Source organism: Condylostylus longicornis, unplaced genomic scaffold, assembly GCF_029603195.1.
Source record: "Condylostylus longicornis isolate FDR11 unplaced genomic scaffold, ASM2960319v2 ptg000145l, whole genome shotgun sequence".
Taxonomy (NCBI): domain Eukaryota; kingdom Metazoa; phylum Arthropoda; class Insecta; order Diptera; family Dolichopodidae; genus Condylostylus; species Condylostylus longicornis.
In genome coordinates this window covers 298,749-326,419 of record NW_026578113.1, presented here as the reverse complement: position 1 = coordinate 326,419, position 27,671 = coordinate 298,749, and the positions used below count along the sequence as shown (strand labels likewise).

Here is a 27,671-nt window from a genome sequence, read left to right as displayed (position 1 = left end):
ATTTACAAAATTATTTAAAATAAATGAAAAACAAATGAGTTCTAATTCAAATATAATTTTCTTATCAACTTAACAATTTCCTTCTCTAATTTTCTTAGAATTTGGAATTTCCGGTCTCAGTTAAAGAGTTCCTCTGATTTTAATATTAAATTTTTTTAATTTTAAATTTTTTTTGTTTTTGTTAAATATCTTACGTCGTAGTCTACTGTTCTCATTAAGATTATCTACTATTTTTAGATTTTGTTTTTTCTTCTTTAATTATAATATTTTTTTCTCGTCATTTAATTTATGAAAATAATATAAATTTTAGTCAAATTGTGATTAAAATGCAAATAAGATAAGCTAGTAGATATAAACTGAGTTTGTTGATATTATTTTACAAATCTAAATTTATTAAAGTTATCAGGTTTAGTTTTGTAAATGGGCGACGTGTGCTTTAAGTACAGATTAATAAAGATTTTAGTAAAAAATAATATTGCCGACGGAATTTACACTTTCCCAAAATAATTAGTGAAACATTAAGATAAAAATTTATATTATTACTAAAAATTAATTTTTGGATTTCGAAATATTTCAAAAAATTCATTATTTTGCTACATTTTTAATATTGAATAATATGTGATTAATATGTGAATAAAAAATTTAATATTTTAGAATAAAATTGCATTAAAAATTTAATTAATTGGGACACTAAAATTAAGTGAATGAATCTTAAAAGAACATTTAAATTTTGTGAATATTTTCATTAAAAAAAGAAATTCTAAAAGTGTTTAATAAAAATTTATTTATTAAAAAAAAAAAATTTAAATTTTAAATCAGTCATTCGAAATTTTATGGTGCGAAAATTTTCAGGTTCCCAATTGTTTTCTGAAGAAAATTTTATATTCTAACATTAAATTTGTAATTATTAAAAAATTTTTGAGAATAAATTGACCTAATTAAATTCATTCTAATTTGACACTCATTTTAAGCCCTCTCTCTTTGCATAAATTTTAAAATGTAATAAAAAAAAATTTTCTATCTTTGGTATTAATTTCATTTTAATTTGAGGAATTCTGACATATGAATAATTAAAATGTTGATAACAAAAAAAAGAAAAAAGTTAGTGGGAGAAAATTCAATTCTTTCAATTTTTCTGATTTGGTATTCATCCCAATTTGTGTATGCCATTTATCTGCTCAGTAGTTGTGTGAAGAAACTATTTTCTTTTGTTTCTTAATTTAGTCGAAAATATCACAGGTCTTACTTGATGTAAAACATTTGTTTGGGTTTAAGTTAAAAATTAATCAGTGAATAAGATTGCTTTGTAAGGTCACGTTTTTTACATATGTACATATGAGTGTCAAATGCCAAAAATTTTTTAAGAAAATAAATTTTATTTATATATTGCGAGTGTAAAATATCAAATTCGCATTTGCAATTCTAACAAAGATCTGTAATGGTTGTTATGAAACTAGTGTTGTTGATGTTGACGACTGACCTGGCAGAGCATGTCATCCGCCACTGGTTGGGGCATCGGCTGGTTAAAGCACGTTTCGGTAGTTTGCTGCAAAATGTATTTCGTTTTTATTCGTAGAGCAGCAAAAGATCTCCAGCCAAATCGATCTTCAGCATAAAATTTTTTTCTGCTTTTATTTTCATAATTCCACAATTAAGTAGAGAAAACTCAATTAGTAAAGAATATAAATCAAACTTCTTGACACCAGAGTTTTTGTTGACAGCACTGCTTTAGTAAGTCTATTGCAGTGCAGTTCTAAGTAAAGTGATCGTTCATTTGAAGCTCTCTCTCTCTCTCTCTCTCAATATATTATGGTGATCTAAAAATTTTATTTCATTTTTTATTAAAATTCAATTCTTTTTTTTTTTAAAGAATAAAATTTATTTTCATTCCTTAATATTTTATTGGTCTTTAAAGTAACTTGTAACACTGAACCAATCAATATTATATAAAATATATTTTTTTTTCATAAAATTCTTTTTAAATTATTTAAGTTTATATAAGTAATATTTAATAAATTTTTAATAATAATAATTATTATTATAAATTTTTCATTATTATTATTTAATATAATAAAAAATCTCTAATAAAAATGTCAATATTTTTAGAATTTATTGGTTTTAAATAAATGTGCATTTCTATGTTTATGTGTGTATTTAAATGTATACATATTTAAAAGTTATTTTATTTTTCTGATTTTTTCTTTTATATAGTTTTAGAGATCTTTTATACATAAATGCACTTTTTTTCAAAAAAAAAAAAAATATTTTACAAACAAAAGAGAAGATTTATTAGCAATTAGATTAGATAATTTTCTCTTTATTTTTTTTTCTATTTTAATGTTCACTTATTTGAAAGTTATTTATTATATTTATTATTGTTAGGGAACGGATTTTTAGGTGCTAAAAAATAAGCACATAAATAGATCGTTTAAAACAGGAAAAAAGGTTCTTGAAAAAACTTCTTTAAGAAACTGTAAAAATTATTAATCAAGAAATTCATAAAATTGCATATAAAATAACAAAATTTAAATAAATATTGCTGGAAAAACAAAAAAAATTTAATCAGACACAATAAAGGAAAATATTACACAAAAATAACAAACAAAATTGAAAATTTAGACCTAATAAAACCAAAACGTATCACATGTAAGAAATTGTAAAATTTAATGTATGTTATTTAAAAAAAAAATTATGTAATCAAAATAAATTTTGATTGTACAATTTTTTTTGAATATTACACAAATTTCAATGATTACGACAATTTTTTAAACGTAGTTTTGTCGATTAAATCTTAAATAAATTATTAATATTGAAAATGATCTTTCAATGTTTTAGCTGAAATTTAATTTAAATGCTATTTATTTCAGTATTTGTATATAAATTTTGAGAGAGTGCTATTTATTATCAGCAATAATATTTGTAATATTTAATATTAATTTTTAATTTCAATTGAAATTGCATGTCACCTATTCAGGTTGCTTATTTTGTTAACGATATCTTCAATAATCTCTGAGCCTGAGCATGTATGAATGAGAAAAGAAGTCTCCTGGGTGCTTTAAATTAAGATTTAAAATTTCAGTGTAGAGCCTTTTGAAAAAGTATAGGAACGTTTTTAAATTTGGGGTGAAATTATTATGAAAATAGGCGAAGAATGACAAAATAGTTGGCGAAATAGGCAAAAAATGCTGAAATAAATGCAAAAAGGCAAAAAATTTTAAAAGAAGTTGAAAAAGGTCTTAAACTATAAAAAAAAATGTTAAAAAATTTTTTTCCAAATTGATACCAAAATTTTATTAAATGCATTTGTATATTAGTAAATATTTTCCAATAAAAACCTAAAATTTTCCAATCCTAATCCCTAACTCCCCAATTATTATTAAATATATGTAATTTTATTATATTTATAAAAATCCTTGTAAAAATAAAAATTTATAAAATTTTCTCTCATAATTTTTCCTCTTTAAAATAAAAATACATTAAAAAAAAAATTTTTTTTTATTGAAGTTTTAATGTCAAAAATTTTCATATTTATCAAAATTTTGATAAAAATCTCAAAAATAGATTGTTTATGTAATACACACATTTTGTATCTACATACACACACGATATATGCGTGTAAACTAAAAAAACAATATATGGTCTAAAAAAAAAAAGAATAATAATAACAGTAACATCATAACAGTATAAAATGGCAAAATGTTGCTAGTATCAGCCTATTTACACAAAAAATAACAAAAAAAAATTTTTTTTTTTCACAAAAGAAAACACAATAAGCACAACACCACAAAAATATAAACAAATTATTAAACTACTTACTTCGAACCCATTGTAACCATATTGAATCTAGTTCATCTCATAATTTATGATTATGAAAATAAACACAAAAAAAATAATAATAATTTATTTAAAATTATTAATAAAATATTTGTGCATATAGCTGTGATAGTAATAAAAAAAAACAGAAAAAAAAAAGATATTCTAAAAAAGGATCAACAGACATACTAGTTACATTATGCCAAATAGTAACGGCTATATTACTACGATTATATATATATATATCTAAATAGTTATAATGACAATGAATGAATAGTAAAATTTTTATTACAATCGTACATGTGTTTTAAATTTTAACATATAAATGTTATTTAACTGCAAATTACTCCGGAAGAGTCGAAAATATTTTGTACGAAAATATAAATTGTATGCTGTTTTGAATGGAAATTCTGTTATATTATATAACAGTAAAAACTAACCTATAAAATAATGTTAATATTAAGGATTTAATTTTTATTTTTCATATAAAAACTTCAAAATCATCCATTTTGAATAAATGTTTGTTACAAAAGCTCCTCTCAACTACTCCTTCGTATACGTATAGCTTCTACTTATTTTAGAATATTTAATATAGTATAATGATTTGGTGTTAAATTCTACGCATTCTAATTTTATTTTCAAATTCCTTGTAGCTATATTATTAATTTTTTATATAATTGAATAATCAGATTGTATTAAAACAAAACCTTAAAGTTATAGTCCAATCTAAAGAGTTTTCATTGAACATTGAAAAAAATTTTATAATTGTCCAAATATTTTTTATAATCTTTAAGGCAATCGTCTGTTGTTTGTGAAATAATTCGTTAAAATATTGTTATATTATATTTTCATTAAATATATAGGTAAATAAATATTTAAAAATTTTGATACTAGAGGGCTCATAGTTGCCAGCGTAATTTTATTTTGTGTTAAATTATAAGAATATTTCTGCCCTTTGGTAGGCTAAACAAATAATTATAAAAATTTTTATTTGATAAAAATTTACTATAAAATACTTTATAATAATTTTGTGATTATTTTTAATATTTTCAAAAAATTTCATTTGAATTTTCTTTTTTGTTCAAAATTTTATTGAAATTTTAATTTTAAATTGTGTAGCATGTACTTATAACGAGAGAGGAAGAGGCACAATACTCTCGATATTTATCATACTATTATATTTCATGTATCTATTTAAAATCTTTTCAGTATGTTATTACAGCTTCAATTTATTATTGTTATTTTTCCTATAGATGGTGTTAAATTACTTTCAAACTGTTTTATAGTTATTTTACAAAATTTATTATATTACAAAATTGAAAATTTATTATATTAAAAAAAAAAAAAAATAGAGGGCATTTTATTTTTCAACACAAATTAAAAATTTCGCTTAAATTTTGTTATATTTGTTATACATGTAGATAAATATATACGTATACATAACATTGTGTGTCATTTTAATTGTGTTTTTTATTATACATATGTTTGTATACTTATAAAATTTTAGAAAAAAATTTAGTTATTATATAATAGTAAAAGAAATGAAAAGGGTTATAGTTAAACATAAGCAAACAAACATATTTTAGAGAGAGTATATGAGAAATAAAAATAATTGTATAATAATAATTATAATATAAGAGCTATTAAATATATACACTACTACATATATATGTTTATATACTTCCCTACATGTAAATTTATATGAGAGTAAAAAAAAAAATTGTTATCCTATTAAAATCATTTTATAAATAATAAAAATTAATATTCACTTCATTTCTATATAGTTATTATATGAGAATTGAGATAATAAAGTATAAAAATGAATTTTTTATAATAATGATTAAGTGTACATATATATGTATATATTTATGTAAATGTATAATCATAAAAAGTTTATATTTTTTTTCCTTTTTACTCAAAATAAATAATTCATATAAATGCTGTGCTAAAAAGCAAAAATAACCCTTATTAGTTTTTACAATCTATTTAAAATTATTTTTAATAAAAGTTAAATAGATTGTAAAAGAACACAATTTTACAAGTATACAATTTACAAGTAGTTTATAAAACATTTTATAAAAATATTTATTATTAGCTACTGAAAATATGTTTTGGCTTCTTCTCTTCAAAAATGGTTTATTTATACACCATAGTTTATTATATTTTTCATCTTTTTATTGTTGCATATTTATAGGGAGTAGTATGAGTAGAAAAAATTCTAAAAAAAATAATTTTTCAATTTGTTTTTCCAATTAAAGAAATTGTTGAATTTTTTTTGTTATTTAAAATTTGAGTTTTGATTAGTTATTATGCTAGAAAATTGATTTCTTATAGAATTTTCGACAAAATTATATAATAATATTTTTATGACTAAAATAAGTGAGAGTTTTTGAATTAATTAAAATTTTGCGGGCATTAAATTTTTAATAGTACAATATAATTTATTTTTAATTTGAAAAATTTAGAGAATATTTCTATAATTTATAATAATATTAAATGAATTGGGTACGATGTTGGATTCTTAACATAATTTGCTTTTCAAAATTAATTTCTGCAATTCTCTGACTAAGTGGTACTTCAATACTTCAAACTGATATTTTCTTTTGTATACTTGTAATCATATTGGATAAGAACGAAAATGTGTTGTGTTTTTAAAGTTGTTTTTGTAGTATTTCATATTTTATAGGATTTCTCTGCATTTTATAGCATATACATATTATTTACAGAGATTTCACTGCAAAATCTTTGTATATTTTAATTCTTTATAATTTTTGTTCTGTTAGTTTATAAATTGCATTTTGCTGACGTTGCGTTTCCAAGGGAACGACTCTCCTGAAGGGAGCCGGAATAACTGAACTTTGCTTTCCCACAATATTTTGGTCGATTTATTAAATCATATCAGTTTTCGCAAATTTTTTTTTAATCTTACTACGGTCTTTTTAAGCCCAAATTTCAAAAAAATATATTAACAATAGTTGCCACAGATTCTTATAAAATATTTACTATACTTTTTGAATAAACTCCCATGATTTACAAAATTTCTTCTCTTAAATTCATTCTTTATATTGTAACATAATATTATTTACAATAACTATTATTTCTGTTTTAATTAGGTAGCTGTTTAGTTATAATTAAAAGTAGATACTCTTGAAAAAAAAATATTAAGATTGAAAATCTATGAACTTGTAAATTTTAACTTTAAAAATATTTTCAAATTAAATAGTTAACACAAATGAAATCTGAAATGTTTCAAAGTAAATGGAAATATAATAAAAAATTTAAAATACAATATAATCAGTTTTTTAAAACATTCAACATCAAAATTGAATTAAATAACTAAAATACAAGAAAAACAAAAGTGTGAAATATTAAAAACAAAATTATAATAAAAAAAAATTTAAAATAAAAAAACTACTTTTTCATAACAGAAATATATTAATAATTAAAAGAAACAAAATAATATATACAACTCGCCTATAAAATGGCGGGATATCGACCTTTACCACCGCCTTCAGCTTCCTCAACAACTCCCAGTTTAGCCCATCAAAGTAGTCGTCTATCAAGTTCAATGTATCATCATGCAGCTGCAGCTGCAGTAGCAGCAGCTGCTGTAGCTGCAAATACAAATAATAATAGTTTAATATATCCACCGCATAATAATTCAGCATTACATGGTTTAACAGCTGCAGCAGCAGTTGCTTCAAATCTACATAATGGTACAACGACCACAAATCAATTAAATCATAATAGTCATCATCATATGATGGCAGCAGCAGCAGTTGCTGCAGCCGCTGTTGCAAATCGTCAACAACAACAACAGCAACAACAACAGCAGCAACAACAACTACAACAACACCAACAACAACATTTACATTTACAACAACAACAACATCATCCATCTTCGCATCAACAACAGCAACAACAACAACACCAACAACAGCAACATCCTTTACATCCACATCATTTATCACATCATCATCAACATCATCAATTACAACAAGCACAGCATGCAATGCAACATGCAATACATTCACATCATCATTCACATTTACATCATTCACATCATTTAAATGGTGGTAGTTCACATGGTGTTGTTGGTAGTGTCGGTTCACATCATCCAATATTATCAAGACAAATATTTAGTCATATGCAAAATACAATAATACCATTAAATGCAAGTAAGTATATAAGTCTTATTAAATATACCTTTATGTATATTTAATATATTAATAATGATTATGTTTTTTAGTACTAATTATAGTAAGTGTATATAGTTAACAAAATATGTCTATCTATACTTATACTTTGCTTAATTGTATTATGTGTTAATTAAGTGAAGACTTCATTTCTCTTTTTGTGTGTTTGAATTAATTCTTGGAATTAATTTGTATAAAATTTAACTGTAATCATTTATTATATAGGAGGGGAATATTCTCTAAATTTAGTTGAATGTATAAAACAAAATTAAGAAATTTATTTAAATCTGAAAATTAAGGCGTTTATTTAGGGTTTAATGTCTATTAAAATATAGGGGGAAAACAAATAAACCTACCTTGAAAAATTAAGTGTGAATAATTCTGCTTTGATAATTCGTGTATTAATTTTGAATACCAACTGTCTTATTGCAACATTTTCCAACTGTGAAAGAAAAATGTGAAGGAATGTACAGTTGATCAGATCAATTCTAGGGTTTCAGGTGTCGAAAAACATATAAAATATGTTTTAATTAAATATCTTACTGCGGAATGTGACATGTTATTGGAGATTGCTCCAATTTCTTTCAATATTTTCTCTAAATAGCAATTCATATTACACAATAAATACTTTAAATTTTTAAGCTTTTGACGCTCCAGTATTCTAACAATTTAAGATAATAAATTTATATTCATTTCATGTCACTAATGGAGGATCACATTTAAAATGTCATTCAAATGTGTGGTCTATATAAAACAGTATAATTACGAAATTATTACATAACAGATTTTATTATTTAACATTTAACCTTTTAAATTATTATTCTGTTCAATTTTACTAAAATAAAAAAAATATTTTCTGCGCTGTATATTAGCTTATGTACAATGAATAATTCCATATAGTTTTCAATTCGAACATTACAACACAATTAAGCTCACACACTATATACATACATATATGTACATATTTTTGTATGTTATAATTAGTTGTATTGTATTTTAATATGCCCTCTCTTAATGATGAGTGTTAATGTTAATGAATTACTTCAGAAAATTATTTAAAAATATATAACAAGAAAAAAAATGAAAAAAAAAAAAATAACCATTAATTACAGTGTGATCCTTAATGATAATGTTGTCGTAATAATGTCGTGCTACTGTTATTTTTTTTTTGTTAAACAATATTTTCAATATTTAATTTTTCATGTCCTGTTTTTTCCGGTTAAAATTAAAGTAGATTTTATATCTTATACATATTTGTATACATATATCACTGTACATATTAAGTATTCTAGTATGTATATGTGTACATAATATCCTATATAAATATTTTTAAAATGAAGTAAATTGGTCTTATGAGTTTGGGATTGTTTTATGACCATGTTAGCTGGTTGGGCAATATTTACTTAACTTTTATTAAAAATAAAAAAGAAAATATATATATATATATATTTTTTGCTTTTTATTTTTTCAAGGTAATTATTTTATGAACGCAATCATCATAATAATAAAGGTATAAAAAAAATGTTATACCATGAACTCAAATTTTTAAGATGCCAGATTGTTAATTTAAAGGCATGCCTATGTTACGAGTATGTTGTGAATTTGTTGCTAATATAAAGAATCATAGAGAAGGTTACGAAGTTTAAGTGCTAACTGCTAAGAATTTCTGCATTACAACATACAAATTGTATCCACTAATCAAATAATATTTAAAATATGATCTCCATAAATCCTATACATAGGCAACACATCATTTTGAAACATTTAGTTTAAATAGTTCTTATACATAATGCTAAAAGAAAATTCAATGTCTAGAAGTATTATAATAGAAAACGTGAAAAAATAAATTTGATCTGGTCAGCTCTGTGATACTCGTACAAACTTATTACCGTATGGGTGAAGAAATATTCTGTAATTAATTATGATTAATTAATCTGCAATTTAACTATGATTTAACTAACAATAATTTTCAGTATTGCAATTTCATTAGTTTCTGAGACATGATTGATACAATTATTGAATTTGTACGTCACCTACTACAAGTAATCAAGGAATTTGAATGAATTTTATCACATCTAACACATCTCTATAATTTCAAAAAATTTTTGAAGTTGTAGGACAGCTATCTGAACAATTGTTTTAATCAAATCTAATTTAAATATTTCTGGACAGACATGGTTAAATCGACACCGAATTTGACGCTGATCAAAAACGTACGCTTTTGTCTATACCTCAGACCATTATTTCGAATGTTCGGGTATAATTGGACAATAAAGTAAAATTTTCGGTATGCAAATTATAATTTTCTTTTGAATTGAACACTTAGAAATTTGCAACTTTTAGGCTTCCTACAGAGCTCACTTTATATACAATTGTGATCAATATCCTTTTGTTATTTGAAAATTTCAATTGACAGAAATTTTAAAATATGTAATCGACTTCATCGTTATTGAAAATCTATCATTAAATACAAAACCGTTGTTTCGAATATCTGGCAACTCATAAGAAATTTTTGATTTTATAATTTTAATAGGACATTTTCAATAGGTGACTGCCTATAATATCACATATGTACATATATGTATATTTGTTTACACAGAGTATGTTTACATCAATTAATATTGAATAAGAGTTGTGATGACGCCTTCGATAACCCTTTAAAAAAATGTTATGAAAAAAAAATTCTTTTTCCAATTTTTGTTATATTTCTTTTTGTATTTTTTTTAATTTTAATTTTAATTTCATGAAATTTAAGGTTAAGTAAATTATTAGCTTATTAAATTGGTATTAAAAATGCAATCAATTATAATAATGTCAAAATGCAATTTGATTAAATATTTTAATGTGGCCATCATCACCATGATTTTCAAGAATAAAAATTTTAATAAAAATTTTATATAGAAAAAAATTGAATTTAGTTTTTCTTTCTTCTTACTATTTTTTACTAGTTGAATATAAATTGTTTGTTTTTGTAATAAAAATATGTTTTCAGTCGATGTGCACTTCCCAAATTTCAATTAAATGAGGGAAAGAAAATACAAAAAAAAAATTAATAATAAAAATATTGTAAAAATTTTCAAAATATTATTATTAATTGAGAGAATTTACAAGAGAGTAAATAAAAATTTAAATGTAACTTTTAAAAATTTTTAGGTCTTAAAATCACGCAAATCACACATATTTCTATAGTGTGCATATCAAATGGCAATAATGCTACTAAAACGAGGACAGTCATTAATTATTGTGAGCAAAATGAACACAATTTGTTATAAAAAGCACAAGTGCTGAAGTAATAAGATGGTAATACTTTTAGTTAATTTTGGTTAAAAACAAAACGTAAATAATCGCACGGGAGTAATATGCGGGCCAGTAGAGTTGAAATCAAGCACATAAGTATTCTTTCTTATTTTCGAATTGTAAATTGTAGATTGTGTATCGTAGTGCAGTTGCAACGCGAGTCCCACGGATCTATTGTACTCCTTGTTTACTTGCTAGGCTTACCCTACAACCCCTCCTCGAAACCCATAACTCTAATGAATTCAATCAATTTTTAGGGAACGAGTGATCGAAACTTCAATCCAAGGAATATATAATTTCGTTCCTATTCTTTTGCTGACAAGAGCTCTGCACTCTCACAGAAGGTGTGCTGGATTCTCCTCATTTCCGCACAAAATCTGCTATGGAAATCGTCCAATATGTCATTGGAATTATTTAGACCTTTATTTTAAGCTATATTTTCTTTTTATTTGAATGGTCTGATATAGATATTGTTTACATTATGTATGTGCTGGAAAAATTTTTCCAGCTAGCGTAGATTGGTAATAACAAATTGCAATCTTCATATATTCTATGTAAAAAACAATTTCACATATTCTGTGTAAAAAACAATAAGATTTCTTTAACATACTTTTATTTTGAGATGACCTGGTTTAGAAATTAAAATGATTAAAGGCATTCGTACTTTAATTAAATTTTAGCAAATATCATGTATATAAATATAAATTAAACCTTTGGCTCATCAATTTTAAACATTAGACATGACTGTTTAAAATTTTCTCAGCCTACTATACATTTAAAACTGTTATTATAAATTGAAGCATTTTGCTCTCATTTTAAAGTTTTAGATTTTTAATACATGTAAGCAATATGATTTAACATTTTGTGTGTAACATACAAACTCTTGATTTTGTAGTTTAGCTTAATATAATTATGTACAATAATTGATACCCATAGTTTTTACAATTTTTCTTATAGTAACATTATTTGAAGTCATTTATATGTATAACACTTAAAACTTTAATAAATGAACGAATATTATTAATATTTTTATATAACAAAATTTAGAAGAGTGTAATGTTCTAAAAACATTGAACATACTTTTGACCCAAAATTATTATTAACAAAAAAGAAAAAAAATTTAAAATTTATTGTTAGTAGTGATCCTAAACAATGGGGGCTTTTTAAATATTTGTATGTAAATATTTCATTATTTTTAATACTTCCAGGCTTTTACCGCCTCCTGCACCTACATTTATGTACGTTGAATTGTATGTGTATATGCAATTGTATGTATTTTATTCATTTTAAATATTTTCTCGTGTTCTTTTTAATTTTCATTTTATTTATTTATTTAAAATTATTTTTCATTTTTAATATACAAGGTGAGACAGGTATAAAATATAGTGGTAATAACGAAAACAAAATAATAAAATATATTAAAAATAACAAAAAATAAAGAGCAAAAACAAAAAAAAAAATCATCTCATTAAATTCTCGCTTGTGGGCATTAATAGACACTTTCCATACTTCTATACAAAATATATATAGCAAACAAAAAGAATAGAAAAGCGACAACAATGTTGCCAGAAACAAAATTCATTCATCCTAAATTTATGCAATATTTTTTGTTTCTACAGAAAATAAAAATTCAATTTTTCCATGCATTTCTTTTTTGAATGTGAAATTTAAAGAGAAAATGTATAGAAGATTTATTTTTGTTTTGGCTTGCTTTATGTTATTATTTGTTTATTAAAAAAAAAATAAAAATTAAAAATCGAGGGAGGTCTACATTTGAAATTAATTATTTAAATAAAATAAGAAGATTATAAGAAAATAAATCTTTTATAACAATAAGAAATACAAACAAAAACATATGGTGAATTTAAGTGGTGTGAATGTGCACCTATATAATAATTGTTTTTGTTCTCAAAAAAAAAAAGAAAACGAAAAATACAACTTGTATCTGAACTTTTAAAGTCTATATACGATCATACATATTAATATGATATGTATGATAAAAATCTGTGATATACAGTAAAATAGTCGATAAAATTATAACAGGTCCAATATTTATAATAATGTGATTGATTAAATATTATTGCTTATATTTTGTATTGAAAGAACCCATACGTATAACAGTGAAACTTGTTATAATATTATCAGTTTTTTTCTTATTTTCACTTGTATTTTATAGTACACATACAAATTCTTAAATAAAGCCCCATTCATTTGAGCCTAATTACAAAATTTCTATACGTGAAATAGAAACGAATGACGAATAAAAATAAGAAAACACATAAAACAATCTGGGTATATTCTCCTGTAAAATAATATTTTCTATTCATAACTGTTATATGTATAAGAATGTTTTGCATTGCTTAATTAAAATTAATCGTTTTAGTTAAAATATTTATAGCATTGTAATGTAAATATCCAATTCAAACGAGTATTCACTGTATAAGTACATGTACATTTTGTATGTAAAAAATAAATAATAAGAACTTGTATAGAAGAGATCAGTGTATTCTATACCCTCAATCCTTACATTTTATCCTATATATTTTTTCTTTTTTTTGCTTTCTATAATAACAATAGTAAAAATGACAATAAAATAAATAGAAATTTAACACAACTCGTTTAGACATTTTATTATTTAAATTATTTAAAATAAAAATAATAATAATGTACAAAATATTATACAAAAACATAAAAAAATATTCAAAGAGACACAAACATGAGACAAAAGAACTGAGAGAAAAAAAAAAAGAATACATAATGTAAAAGAAAGAAGTCAAAATTTAAAAAGAGAAAATAAAATTACAATTAAACATAAAAAAATGAAGAGTATGAGATGTGAGAAGAATAAAACAAAAAAAATAGAAAAAAAAAGAAAACTGGTCTTTTTAAATTCTGTGAAACAAAAGGCGAGAAAAAATCTTTTTCAAATAAGAAAATGAGAATACAAAAAAAAAAGGAAAAAGATGAGTACCGTTACAATTGGTATTATTCTAAAATTCTTTTGTTAACTCAATCCACTCACTATGTGTGTATGTTTGTGTGTATGTTTTGTTTTTATGTTGTGTTTGATATTGTTGGTTTTTATTGTTTCTAAATAAAAACTCGTTTTTTTTTTATTTTTAAATTTATTTAAAATTCTAAATTTAAATATTAAAAAAATAAATCGTTCCCAACTTGTTGTTATATAAAATTGATTCTCTACTACATATAAAATATTTTGTAAATTAATGCACTGTTATTAATAACATTACTAAAAATTATGTAAGAAATTATTAACAGTTTGTTATTACAGTTGAATGGTGAATTTTAATGTAAAAATGTTGCTATAAAATATAACAAAATATAATAACAGTTAGGATTTGAACTGCGAATTTTTTAAAAAAATTCTATTTTTAATTTTCACCTTAACAGCCTTAATTAGTTCTTATTGACAATTTATAGTATTTGACTTAAGAAATTTAAAGTTTTGAACTTTAAAGGAAATTGTAATAGAAAATTGGAATATTTTTTTTCCATGTGTTAAGTGTCTCAATAGTATTACTAATAAAATATTGAAATTGCTCTTGAACATTTTCAAACTTATTCTTAAACAATGATGATTTTAACCAAGACCTTATTCGCTAATTAGCATTTCGGAATATTAGAACTTAAATTATTTTAATCGGCTATAATTATTGTATTGGTGGCTATAATTTGTAATACTACGTAATACAGGGCCCGTTCCTGTACTTACTTTGTCTAAACTCTTATTTGGCCTTTCCTTTTTATACCAAATAATAAACCATTGTGATGGGTATTTTGCTTATATTACGATAATTCCCGAAAAGTTTTTGTATCAAAAATTACAAATCATTTTCATATGGCTAATATATATATACATAATAAATGTTAATATTGAGGAATAACAAAAGACGCAACAAAAAATAAATCAAATTGCAATAAAATAAAATCAAATTAATTTGAAACCGGTTACTTTTTCAAGGATGTTTTATATTGTTATACTTATATATGTAAATCAAAGATTTTAGATGTATTCGAAAATTTTGTGAATATTTTAATTAAGTACTGTGTAATGAAAGGTTTAAAAGTTTGTATGATTATTGTATGTTTTGAATAATAAACAGGTGTTATGGATATAGTGATTGTGTGGTACTTAACAATTGTTGGATTTTATATACATTTCGTATTCTCTCTGTAATGTTATAATATAAAGTTTAAGTATTTATTGGGTTAACAGATGGATGGGATCAACAGATTGCTATCGTTTTAATATACTATACATTATTATATTTCGAATTAAACAATTTCAACTGAAGATTTTTAAGCATTTTAATTAGAATAATCATAGAGTGTGATGATTTTAAGGGAAAAATAATTAAGGAGAATGCATACTTTTTCTCAAATGATTAATTTTTTCCCTGTTTAAAATGTAACGCTCCTCATTCTTCGATTTCGCCCTAAAATTGGTTACTTTGTTTTTCGTATGGTTACACTTTTCTTCATTTTGGTTTCTGATTTTTGTTTTGGTATTTCTTTCAATTTTCCCTGCAGAAACAGGTACTATTATCAAAAATTTCATTTAAAACGAGAAAAGGTAGAGTTGACCATGTCAATTCTATGATACTGGTACGATTAAATGATTTTAAGAGTTGTATGACAATATTGCCAGACTAATTCATACAACTTTTTGCTTATACATATGGCAGTTATTATATAAAATCGAAACATTACTGACAATAAGCTTGTTATATTACAACCTTCACAAAATTTCTGTACTGCAGCTTAGAGTTTGTGCAATAGTTTCTATGACAACATCTTTTTACTCTTTAAAATCAATAATCAAAATTCAGACGGATCAGTCAAGTTTTAAACATCTTCAGAAGTCAGTGCTACGCATTTGCATCCATTCTTAAATTATTTTATACTCACCACAATTTTAATAATATTCAAACTGTTTATTTTATGTGTAAGTACCGAAAAACAAAAATATTTAAAGAAAATTTATATCATTAGTAGAAAATTCTAAAATAACCTGAATATAAATTTTAAAAAGAAAACAAAAGATTCTTGTTTGTTTCATATCGTTTATGATTAAATGTTAAGTCGACTAGGTTATCCTGCTGCTGTTTTATTAAAATATTTCAAAATAAAACAAAAAAAAATTATTTTTAAATAATGAACTTCCTTTTTGACTCTTCTTTGTGTTTTTTTTTCCCATATTATACAATTCCTATTTATTTTTAAGTTTGATTTTGTTTCTAATTTTACGTATATAAACATTTTTTAAGGAATCCTTCTGATATTTTATTCACAACGGTATAGAAAATAAAATAAAATATAAGACGAATTGGAAAAATATAAAATTTAAATGCAATGGAAGCATTAGATAATTTTCTCGATTTGATTTATAACTCGCAGGCTGCTTTGAAATAGTTTGGATGTTGGATGAATTTAAAAACTTCAAGAAATTAATCGGGTCTAAAATTTCAACAGTATATTTAAATACCATTACTACTTGCAGTCTTCTTACAATATTGCTTCGCGAGTAAATTGGAATTATAGGAATGATTGTCATAAAATTCAAATACTATTAAAGTAGGTAACGTTTATTCTTATGATGCTCGACTTTTGTGTTCGATAATGCGTTTCAATTTCTTTTGAAATAATACCACGAATTTAGAATTTAAACGGTCCATGCCAAAGAAAATTGAAACATAAATGCTATCAGAGTTCCAAAACTTCTTGAAATATAATGTAGCGCAACTAAATCGAAATAGTCGATTCTCGATTTTCAAAAATCGGGAAAAAGCCCAACAACAATATTTTTACACAAAACATTTTAAACAATTACAATATAATTGTTAGAATAGTTTTAATAACAACAGGAGGATAAAACGTTCTTCTTTAAACTTGTGTGCAAAATGGTTGGATCTCTTTGTATAATTGTGAAAATTGTCGGTCTACATTTTCTTTTTTGACTTTTAAAATTATAACAAATAAAAATTGTCAAAAGCTTTCTTTTTTTTTGTTCTTTATTTTTATTAATTTTTTTTTTTTTTACAAAACTGACAAAATATGCCAGTGTCCTTTTTATAAAAATTTTAAAATTTAAAAAAAGGAAAACATTCTTTGTGTTGCTTGGTTCGTTTAGGAAATTTTTATGCACTTTTTCAGGTTATTTCCACCTGTATAACAATAGAATCATTGAAAATAATAAGAAAACAAAAATTTTTATCCTATATTTATAAAAAGGATTAAAAAGGATTCTATATTTTCATATTGTTAAAGTTTTGTTTTTTAATATTCAATATTATATAATTATCCTTAAATTTTCTTAAAACAATAAATGAAAAAAACAATAAGGAAATTTAAATATTTTTTGAAGAGTTAAAGTTCACTAAACTGTATAATAAAATATCATGAATATCAATGAGAAAAGATAACTGATATTTTATTATACAATGTCTATAGCGGTTTTAAAAAATTAATAATATGGTCTTACAAATTTATTTTTATGTGTGTTTATAAGAACTCAAGAAATATATTATTGTTATATACTTTATGGAGTCGACTCTTATTTTATATAGTCATTAAGTTTTTGTTCGATAAAATTGTAGATGAACTTTAGAAAAATAAAATTTATTTTAATGAGAAATTTTTGTTAAAATTTAAGAAGAAAATGAGATTTAATATAAGAAGGGTTAATGTTAATATTAAGCAAGTTCATTTAGCATATATACATATTAGGATCTATTCAAGTATATGCAATTGGTTAACTTTAGTATAGTTCTAGTAAAATATTGTTATAAACTTTAAATACAAAGTTTTGGGGTTTATTCGTTAATACGTTTTTTTAATAAGGAACGAGACCAGAAGCTCTTTATGGAATCCGGAGAAATATGATTTATAAATCATAAAAGCATGTAAACATAAAACTTATGACCTTCAAAATGAATACATAGAGTTGGTGTTACTTGCTCTGTTCACTGAGTTATCAATAAAAATGTAAAAATTAATTATGGTTTTTAACAATTCCAACTTTGAGGTTTCATAACGAAAAAAGGAGGTCGGAAAAATGGTTCCCTCAGCCTGCTCCAGGAGTACTGTTGAACCTCGGACACCCGGTATAATATCAAAATCTTTTGTGAAATTTGCAAAGGTTTGAAATAACCTGGTTTTATTTTAATGTAAAGCTAAAATAGCGTTTCATTCCATATCACCGTTATAACATTTTTATGTTGTGGCAGTGATATTTTAAATATTATACCGGGAATTCTAATATGTCACCTGTGTCGTTCCAATACTAGTATAGTACTACTAGTATACTAGTATACTATTTTATATTTAATAGCAAAGACTTTTTTTTTTGCAAAACTTAAAATTTTTTTTTAACATTATCCTAAATTTTTTTTTATAACCCGCATTATATAAAATAAGGGAGGTTATGTAATCACTAATCACAGTAAATTTTACATATCGAAATTTCGGTGCAAATTAGTTTCTCCATGCTAATCAAACTATTTTTAGAGAAATGTTTGTCTGTCTATCTATCTACCTGTCCGTTAGTCTGTCTGTACAGATAAGTATCTTAAATTCGGCTAAATCGATTTTCCTTAATATTTGAGTTTTCATCGGGGGATGAAAGAATTTGGTCATCTTTTGTAGTATGTCAGGTCTCTGGAATTGGATCTTTATTACGAGCCATTTTTAATTCTTTTTACTATACATATCTAAGTAAAATAATCAGCGTATTCTAAAATTATATACAAGTATATGCTCAGTCTGACAGTACCAAAAAACAATTTGAATGTTTGAAAGAAATCAGATGCCAACAAATTGATATTAATTTATTACGGACCAAATTTACATTTTTGCGCATATAAAAAGTTCAATTTCCTTAAAATTTAATATTTAAAGTAAGGGTGTTAAAACAATGAAATTGTAAAATTTTTAGGAATATAAGAGCGTGGAAGCCAAATTTGGGGTCGATTTTACATTTTAAGTATATCTAAGCAACTAATTGATGGAATTTCTTAAAATATTTCTATTTGCTACTGGATATAACTGACGAATATTTCAAATTCGGATAGCAATAATCTACCAACAGCCAAACACACATTTTTTCTAGGACAATACACCTTGCATTAGTTTATGTGCCTTGACCACATCTGATTTGGGGATGGAAATGGAAAAAAATTTTCTTTTAACGAAATGAACAATTTGTTAATATCTAAAAGCTCCTAAAATTTCAGGCTTCTACAGGCTGGGGTCTAGAAGAAAAACGAAATCAAAAATTTGGAAAAAGGACTTTAGATAACGGTAAATTTGAACGGCCATTTTGTTTTTCTAAAGTTTAACTATAGTATATACCGCGCTAGAGGAAGCAAGCCACTGCCTTTCTGCGTTTGCAAAATTTGAAAAATGCTTATGGTTTCATTTCAAGAAATAGTTAAAAAAGGCCATTTTTAAGGTTTTTGGGGTGGTATAACTTCTAGAAGGGGGGAGATAGATAAAAATTTTGTTCTATGGAAGTAAGTTTCTAGTAAAAATGTATGTACATATAAAATTTCAGCTTTCTATCTTCAAGGGTGTAGAAGTTTTGTAAACAGACATACGGACAGACGGACGGACGGGCGGACGGACGGATGGATGGACGGACAAAGTGAAACTAATAAGCACTTTTTTTCAAAAATTTTTTGGAAAAGTGCTAAAAATGAAATATCAAACCACCCAACTTTAAACTATTTAATATGGATTACGATTTTAAAGAAGATTGTGGTTTACAAATCATTTTGCAATTTCAAATAATAATATTAAAAAAACAAACTTTTTAATAAAAACAATTTCAGTGAAAAAAAAAAAGAAAAATCAATTTTTATTTCTTACTTAACACTATTCATTTTATTTTAAATGTATGCGTTCATGTAAAAAAAGAACAAAAAAAAAAATTCTGTTTTAAAAGTGAAAATTCTTCAATATGCAAAAACTTCTTCCCACCTTACTGTTATGATTCTTGTTTAACATTCTTTAAGCATTTAGTAAACATTTAAAATTAAAAGTATGTATATATATATATATACACAAATGAATATTAATTTAATTTTTAAATTAAAATTCACTTTTAAACATTCACTTATCGTCTCGTTTATTTTTCATATTTAAATATGTAATTATATTACACACATGACATGGATATGCATATGAACCCTCTACGCAACTTTAAAATTAAAAAATTTCTTTAAATTCTTTTTTTTCTTATGTATGTACATATGTAAATATAATATATTTATATGAATAACACCTTCTATTGCATTTATTTACATGCTAATATATTTAATATGAAAATTTATATAATATAATATCACGCACTATTTTATAACTTCTAATTTGTATAACAATAATAAATGTATAATATTTTTCACTTAATAAAACGTCATTGTTATAATATGACATGTTTGTATTTTTACGAGTATATACGTATAAATGTACATATTTACATTAATATTATATTATATTTTCTATATTGATTTAACAAACAAATTAGAATTAAATTATATACCCTTTGTATATACATTATAATATTATTTATATATCAGTTTTTATATATTATAATAATATAACAATATGAAATTGTGTCATCTATTGTTATCCTTATAAAATCCTTTAATTGAATCTTAATTTTAATCTTCCCACACATAAGTATAATATATATGTAATATATATAAGATATATTGGTATATATATAAGAAAGGATATGAAATTAGTTATAAAATTATTTTATAGTATTAATACAGAGTGTATCATTTTTCATTTTTATTTTATTCGTATAAATTATTTCTATTATTTGCTTTCTTATTGGATTTTATTTAAATTTTAATTCCTGAAATGAAATTAATTAGTCATATTTCATATTATAACACTTATATAAAATTTTAAAAATAGAATTTTTATATATATATAACAATGCAATCGGTTCCGTTGTCGGTAGTGACAATTATGGTAATGTTTCGTAATATTATGAAAATTTTAGAATGAATGTTCTTCATATAACACTTTTGATGTTCAAATAATTGTTTGACTTTTAACTGTTATCACACATTTGTAAATTATAGGGTTGGTATAGTGGATAACAGTCTGTAATCAATAACGAATTCAATTTCATTATGACAAATATAAAGTGTAACGTTGACATTACTTAAATTTCGGAAGAAACCAAATAAATTTCTTAATTATTATTAAGAATTGTAAAATTAAATTGTTTTTAAAAATTGGTTTTATTTTAGGCAAAATTACATTCAAGGCAATGATAATTATGTAAATTGTTTTTTGTTAGATCTTGCTGTAAATTTTTTACATAATATAACATAGTTATTACTCGCGGTAATACTCGGTATTTGAGATTGATATAATTTTACTATAATTATATACAGTGTCATATTACATACTTGGAGTTTGTGTCTGTGTGTTTAGTATATAGAGTATATAGAATATTATAAAAAGATTTTGTACCTCATTTTTAATATGAAATTAATGCTAATGTTTAAATAATATCTTAGTATAATATAGTCCTTTTATATCCTTATAATTTTCTGTTAAGTTGTTAATTTTATTATTTTGTTATTATTATTAAGTAGCTATTCTTTATGCTTTTTTTTTTATTATGTTTTTCATATATATGGTATACTATACGATTATCTATTTTGATGTGTGTCTGTGCATGTTTCTTTTACTTTTTATATAGACGTCGAGTAAAGTTTTCTTGATGGCCATTTATCTTTTTTTTTCCCTTGTTATTTTCTTTTCTTCTATTTATTTATTCGGTTTTTTTTTTGTTTTTTTGCTTATTATAGTGGCAAACGACACACAACATGAGTCCTGCGTGTCTACTTTTTATTATTGTTTTGTTATTGTTCTTTCTTTAGTTATTATTGTTATTTTCCACTTAATATTTATGTAAAGAATTTTAAATGTTAAGGGATTTGACTTTAATTTAATATTTTCGTTGTTGTTTTTTTTTTATTATTACAATATTATTCAGATGGTGATAATGATGATGTTGATGATGATGATGATAATATGTAAAACATAGAAAACTAATTATAAATAGAATATTTTTCTTTTTCTGGACAATTTTTGTGTTTAATAATTATGAAATTTAAAGAAATATTTAATATTTTTATTTAATTGATTTTATCCCCTGTTTTTTTTTTTGGTTAGCTTTCATTTCTGTAGAGAAGAATCTGAGTCTGTAAAATTTTATTGAATTTTAAATAATATTTATATAAGAGTTAATCTTGAAATATGACTTAATCCTGGAATATGACTTAATTAAAGAAATAGTACGCATAGTTTGTCTTGCGAGAAAATTTTATGAATTGGAAGAAAAATTTGTTAATTTATTTATGCTATAGGTATAGGAGACACTTCTTACATATTCGAATTTTTAGTATTTTTATGAAAAAAATTACAGAATCATAATTTTAAATTAAAGAAATTATTGAGAAATTAATCTGAATGTGTTAAGTTCGCAGAAGTTAGCTTGTGTATTACGACGACGACCCTCACATATTTTATATTAATATATATATATATATATATATATATATATATATATCACATATCATAAACTTATGCATAATTTAAAATTTCTGAACTATAATATCTACAGCTTAACTAAATGAAATAAGCTTGAAACTAACCAAAAGTTATTAATAATTAGCAACGTATAGAAAATAGCTAATGGAAGTTTCTCTGTTCTGCAGTTGTATGAAGCAATTCCCATTATAGTTGTAACTATAAAATACTTAAACTGAAGGTCAAATTACTCATACAATTAATTATAATAATATAACAGCGCGTTTCCCATAAGGTGGAAAATAATTTTAAGGGATGATTCTTTAATCAATCTAATTCCAATTTTCGAAAGAATTGTATGAATGCGAGGGTGTAGGTATACTCATTTTCGAGCCACGGCCCTTTTAAAAAAAAAAAAGGATTCCATACAACTTCGGAACCATACGATATAGAGTAACTATCGTAGCCTTATTTTACAAATGATTGATTGCTTTCTGTTTTACACGTTTTACTCAAAACACCCTGTATAATTTACTATTTACAAAAAAAAAATTTTAATTTCGTTCTAAAAGATTTAAATTAACAATATTATTTCCCTATAATTTCCATTAATATCAAAAATGAAAAAAAAAATTCTTTAGTCTCTTTAAAATAGTTTCTTAATTTTAAAACTTGTAAATTTGAAAAATACGAAACGTGTTGAATTCAAAAATAAAATTACAAATTTATTTATATCGCAATTGGTACCGTTAAATATGGTGAAACTATTCATATGATTCTATAATTTTTCCTAACTTACAAAGAGTAAGTAAACTATTTTTATTACAATTCTCCTTTTTTTTTGTTTTTGTTTATAAAAAAACAATTTTTAAAGAATTTTCACTTTTTTATTTTAAAGAAATGATAAGGAAACTATGAACTTAACTTTTATTATTTCTAAATTCAGTGTAAATGCATAAATATATTTCATATACACATTTAAGCGTATATAAGTTTCTTATAATGCATAAAATGTGGAAAGGAAATTGAAAACTATGCAAGGACATTTTAAAATGCGTGATATGTTCCTTCCTTTTTTTCCTTCTTTTTTTTGTTGTTTTTCTTCTTACGTATATATACAAATTTTATATTTTATATTTTAATAATTCTATTATTTATAGTTTTCTTTTTTATATTCTTTATATTCAAAGAATATCCAAATCAATCTAAACAATTTAAATAGCAAAGAAAACAACTTGAAAGTTTTGAATAAGTCAAGACAAATTTACACTGTACAATGTGTGGTAATCTTTGCGTTTTCTTTTTTTTTTTATATTTTCCTTAAATATTTTGAATTTTTGAGTTGTTTGTTACTATTATGCTATCGTTGGAATGTATAGACATATTTTTCACCCACTATATAGTTATAGGAAAATTGTTATGTGTGTGTTGAATATAAAAGAAATTTACAGTAGTGAGTATAAGTTTTTTGCTAAGTTTTCATTTAAAATCAATTAACTTTCCTTAAATCAATAAGTTGCAGACTCTTATTTGCCAGACTTTGAATGCTAAGTTACTAAATGATATAACTCGTAACTTAGAGTACAAGATTTTTCTTCAAAATTTATTGTAATAACTTATACTCTATTGTGTTTTGCTCCGAGTGAAAAAGAGAGAAAGAAGTATACGAGCGTCAAAATAATGCAAAATTTATTTGAACTATGATACGAGCGTCAAAGCAATACAAAATTCGTTCATACTTCTACACGAGCTATTTATTAACTTTTAAATCTTCGTGTTATCGTCAAATATTTCTCAATCAAGCTTGTAACGCCAATAATATTTTATCCAATACTGTTTATATTTGGTTTTTATTCATTGTCTATTGTCCTTATTCGATATTAGAATTCAAATCATGTTTCTAACAACTATGAAAAACTATTATAAATTAGTTTTTTTGCTTTAATTTTTATTTTTTGTTCATTCTCTCATTCACTACTCACTTATTTTGCTATTATTCATTCACTCAAATTCTTATTCTAATATTTTCTCTTCCTTCTCTTCTTATATGTTGTATAATAGAGAGGAAAGTAAAATTACTTGAAAGTTAATGTCTTTTTGTTCTGTCATGTGTTGTTTGTCATTCTGACATTTGGTATCCGAAAGAGTGGTAAATTTTAAAATGGTGAAATTTGTATCGAATTTGATTTGTGATGTTTTGGCCATTCCTGTTCTATAAGCTTTTTATAATATCGTTTCTGATGGTATTCAAGCAATTTCTTCTAAAAGTGAAATTTTTGAAAATTGTGTTTGGTTTTTTTTTTTGTTTGCACGTATACGTACTTGCTATTGTTCGATTTCATTTAGAAGGTATGGTTAGAAATTGCTTGTTAAACTTCATCTAACAGTTTTTTTGATCAGGTTCATAAATCGTATTATGTAAACAAGCTAGGTAAATATAGCAAGTATGACGCACAATTATCTATATTAAAATAAATTAATTCACTTTGAATATGAATAAATATTGCACTATAAATATAAAATAATTTATTCTTAAATTTATTAAAAAATTTTGCTATCATTCAAACGATTAAATTTCTGTCCTTGCATTGTTTTGCTGCTGTTTTTTTTCTTATTATAGATTTGTTCCCCCTTGATTTTTGCAATTTGTTTACTAACTGTCTTGTATTTATTTGATAGGAAAGAAGAGTACTTGTTCTTTTTCTTATATATTATTTTTTTTTCTTTCTCTCTATTTCTTACGTGCAGTATACTATAGAATGAAGAGCTTTCAGAGAAATGTGGGGAAAGAAAAATTAAAAAGCATGAAAGAAAAAACGAAGAGGAAATGACATCTTCATAGACGTTATAAGGAAAAGAAAGTGTCATGCACGCAGCTTGAAATTAGATGTTAAGTTTTTTCTTTCCATTTCATTAAATTGGCTCTAACTTTGTGTTCTGTCTTTGTTGTTATTATTTTTTTTTTTGTAACAATCAGCAACTACTTGTATAGTAAAAGCACAGAAGGAAATTTTTTTTTCTTGCACATTTTTTATTTCACTTTTCTTTTTATTGTTATTATTTAAAAAAAAAATAATATATTCAAAACAGAAGTAAAACCCTCAAGAGAGTGCAAGGATATTTATATTAAAGATATGAATTGAAATAAATTTTTCTAATATGTTATAGTATGAATATAGATGAATGTGGGTATCATTGAAATATAGAAGAATGGTAGAAGGAAATTATTAATAGTTTTCTGTATAATAAATAGAGGTACAGTGAGAAAAAGTCGGCCCCATAATGTATAGAACTTAAAAAGAAATTATTTTATGGTATGCGTTTAGAAATGTGGTGAAAATATTTTCATTCTTTTTTTGTTTAGCTTTCGAAAATTCAAAGAAAACGAATAAATTTTTCAATTGCATTTTATAAAAAAAAATTCAAAGAAAAACAAAGGAGAAAAAAATATTTTTATTTGAACATTGGTGCCACTATTTATACTTAAATATCTCTATGCAAATGTATGTCTGTAAATATGTTCATATGCATATATGGGAAAATGCATTGTAGCCTTAAAGAAATTATTATTGTGCAACAATGCTAAAATTTTTTTTTTAAATAAAATTGAAATTATTATTTATTTGTATAATTCTTCGTAATTTTTGTAGAGAATGGTTGTTCAAAATTGTTCTTGCATACTGATTTTCTTTAAAATTTTAATTATTTTAAGAATTTGTCCAATTCAACAACAGTTTCCACTATGATAAAATCTTACAATATTTTAAATATTAAGTTAAATTGCTTAAATTTTTTAAAAGACTTCAGAAATTTGTCTTTATAAGAATGAAATTTACAATTTATTTTGGTGTAAGTGTACTTTAACACAGATCGTAAATCATATTATCTTATACATATTTTCTGGAAGACAGAAATGCGATAGCAAAATTCTCTCGGAAACTTTTTAAATTCTCTTAATTTAGATAAATAAATATAAAAAAAGAAATAATTTTGAATATCTGTAAGATGAAGTCGGCGAAACGCAAAGCGTTGTGGGCTGAACCTTTAGATGCAGTTGTTGACATGACATGCAATTATATGACATGACGTGAATTGACGCGACGCGATATAAATTAACGAAAAGAAATCTGCAAAACGTAGGAAGTAATGAACTGAATCTTTAGTCGCAGTTTTTCGGACTTGAAGTGATATAACATGACGTGAATTGACGCGACAAATTCGGCGAAATGTTGGAATTTGTGGGTTAAATCTTTAGACGCAATTGTTTGCATAACATTAACTAATATGTGATATGACGTGAATTGAAGCGACGCGATCTAACGTAATGCAATGTAATATGATGCATTGCGACGGGACTAGAAGGATTATAACTTTGTTACAGCGGAACATTCTCAGTTTTGCAGAATTAATCACAATTATAAATAAATATTTGAACCAAAATAAATATAAAATTGTAAAAAAGTATAAAACAAATTGTACAGTCATGTATGGGGAATTGGGGAATATTAACAGTCCTCAACAGTGTTGAAGTTAAACCGCAATGAAACGAAGAGTGACTGTGTGTAAGGAACCGAAATGTGTTGTGATAAATTTGTTCAATAAGGCATACTAATTATTACCTCAATAAGCCGGACTATATATTATATTTTCCATTACCAAAGAATTCTAATTAAGTAACCCTATAAATTGAATATTGTGTACATACATACATACAATGTTATATGAATGTGCGTCAGCTTGGAAAAGAAAAATAAAGGTATTCAATGCATTCTTTTATATATATATTGTTAT

The 27,671-nt window shown here is 23.8% G+C and overlaps 1 protein-coding gene across 1 annotated transcript in view; it reads left to right on the top strand.

Moving 5' to 3' along the window:
* Nucleotides 1-7,136: 7,136 nt before the first annotated feature.
* Nucleotides 7,137-27,671, top strand: part of LOC129615710 (calmodulin-binding transcription activator 1) — a 145,649-nt gene continuing 125,114 nt past the window's right edge. The window contains exon 1 of the mRNA XM_055531069.1: nucleotides 7,137-7,991. Within this exon, the coding sequence (XP_055387044.1) occupies nucleotides 7,295-7,991 (697 nt within the window). The 5' untranslated portion in view covers nucleotides 7,137-7,294. The remainder of the gene's footprint in view (nucleotides 7,992-27,671) is intronic.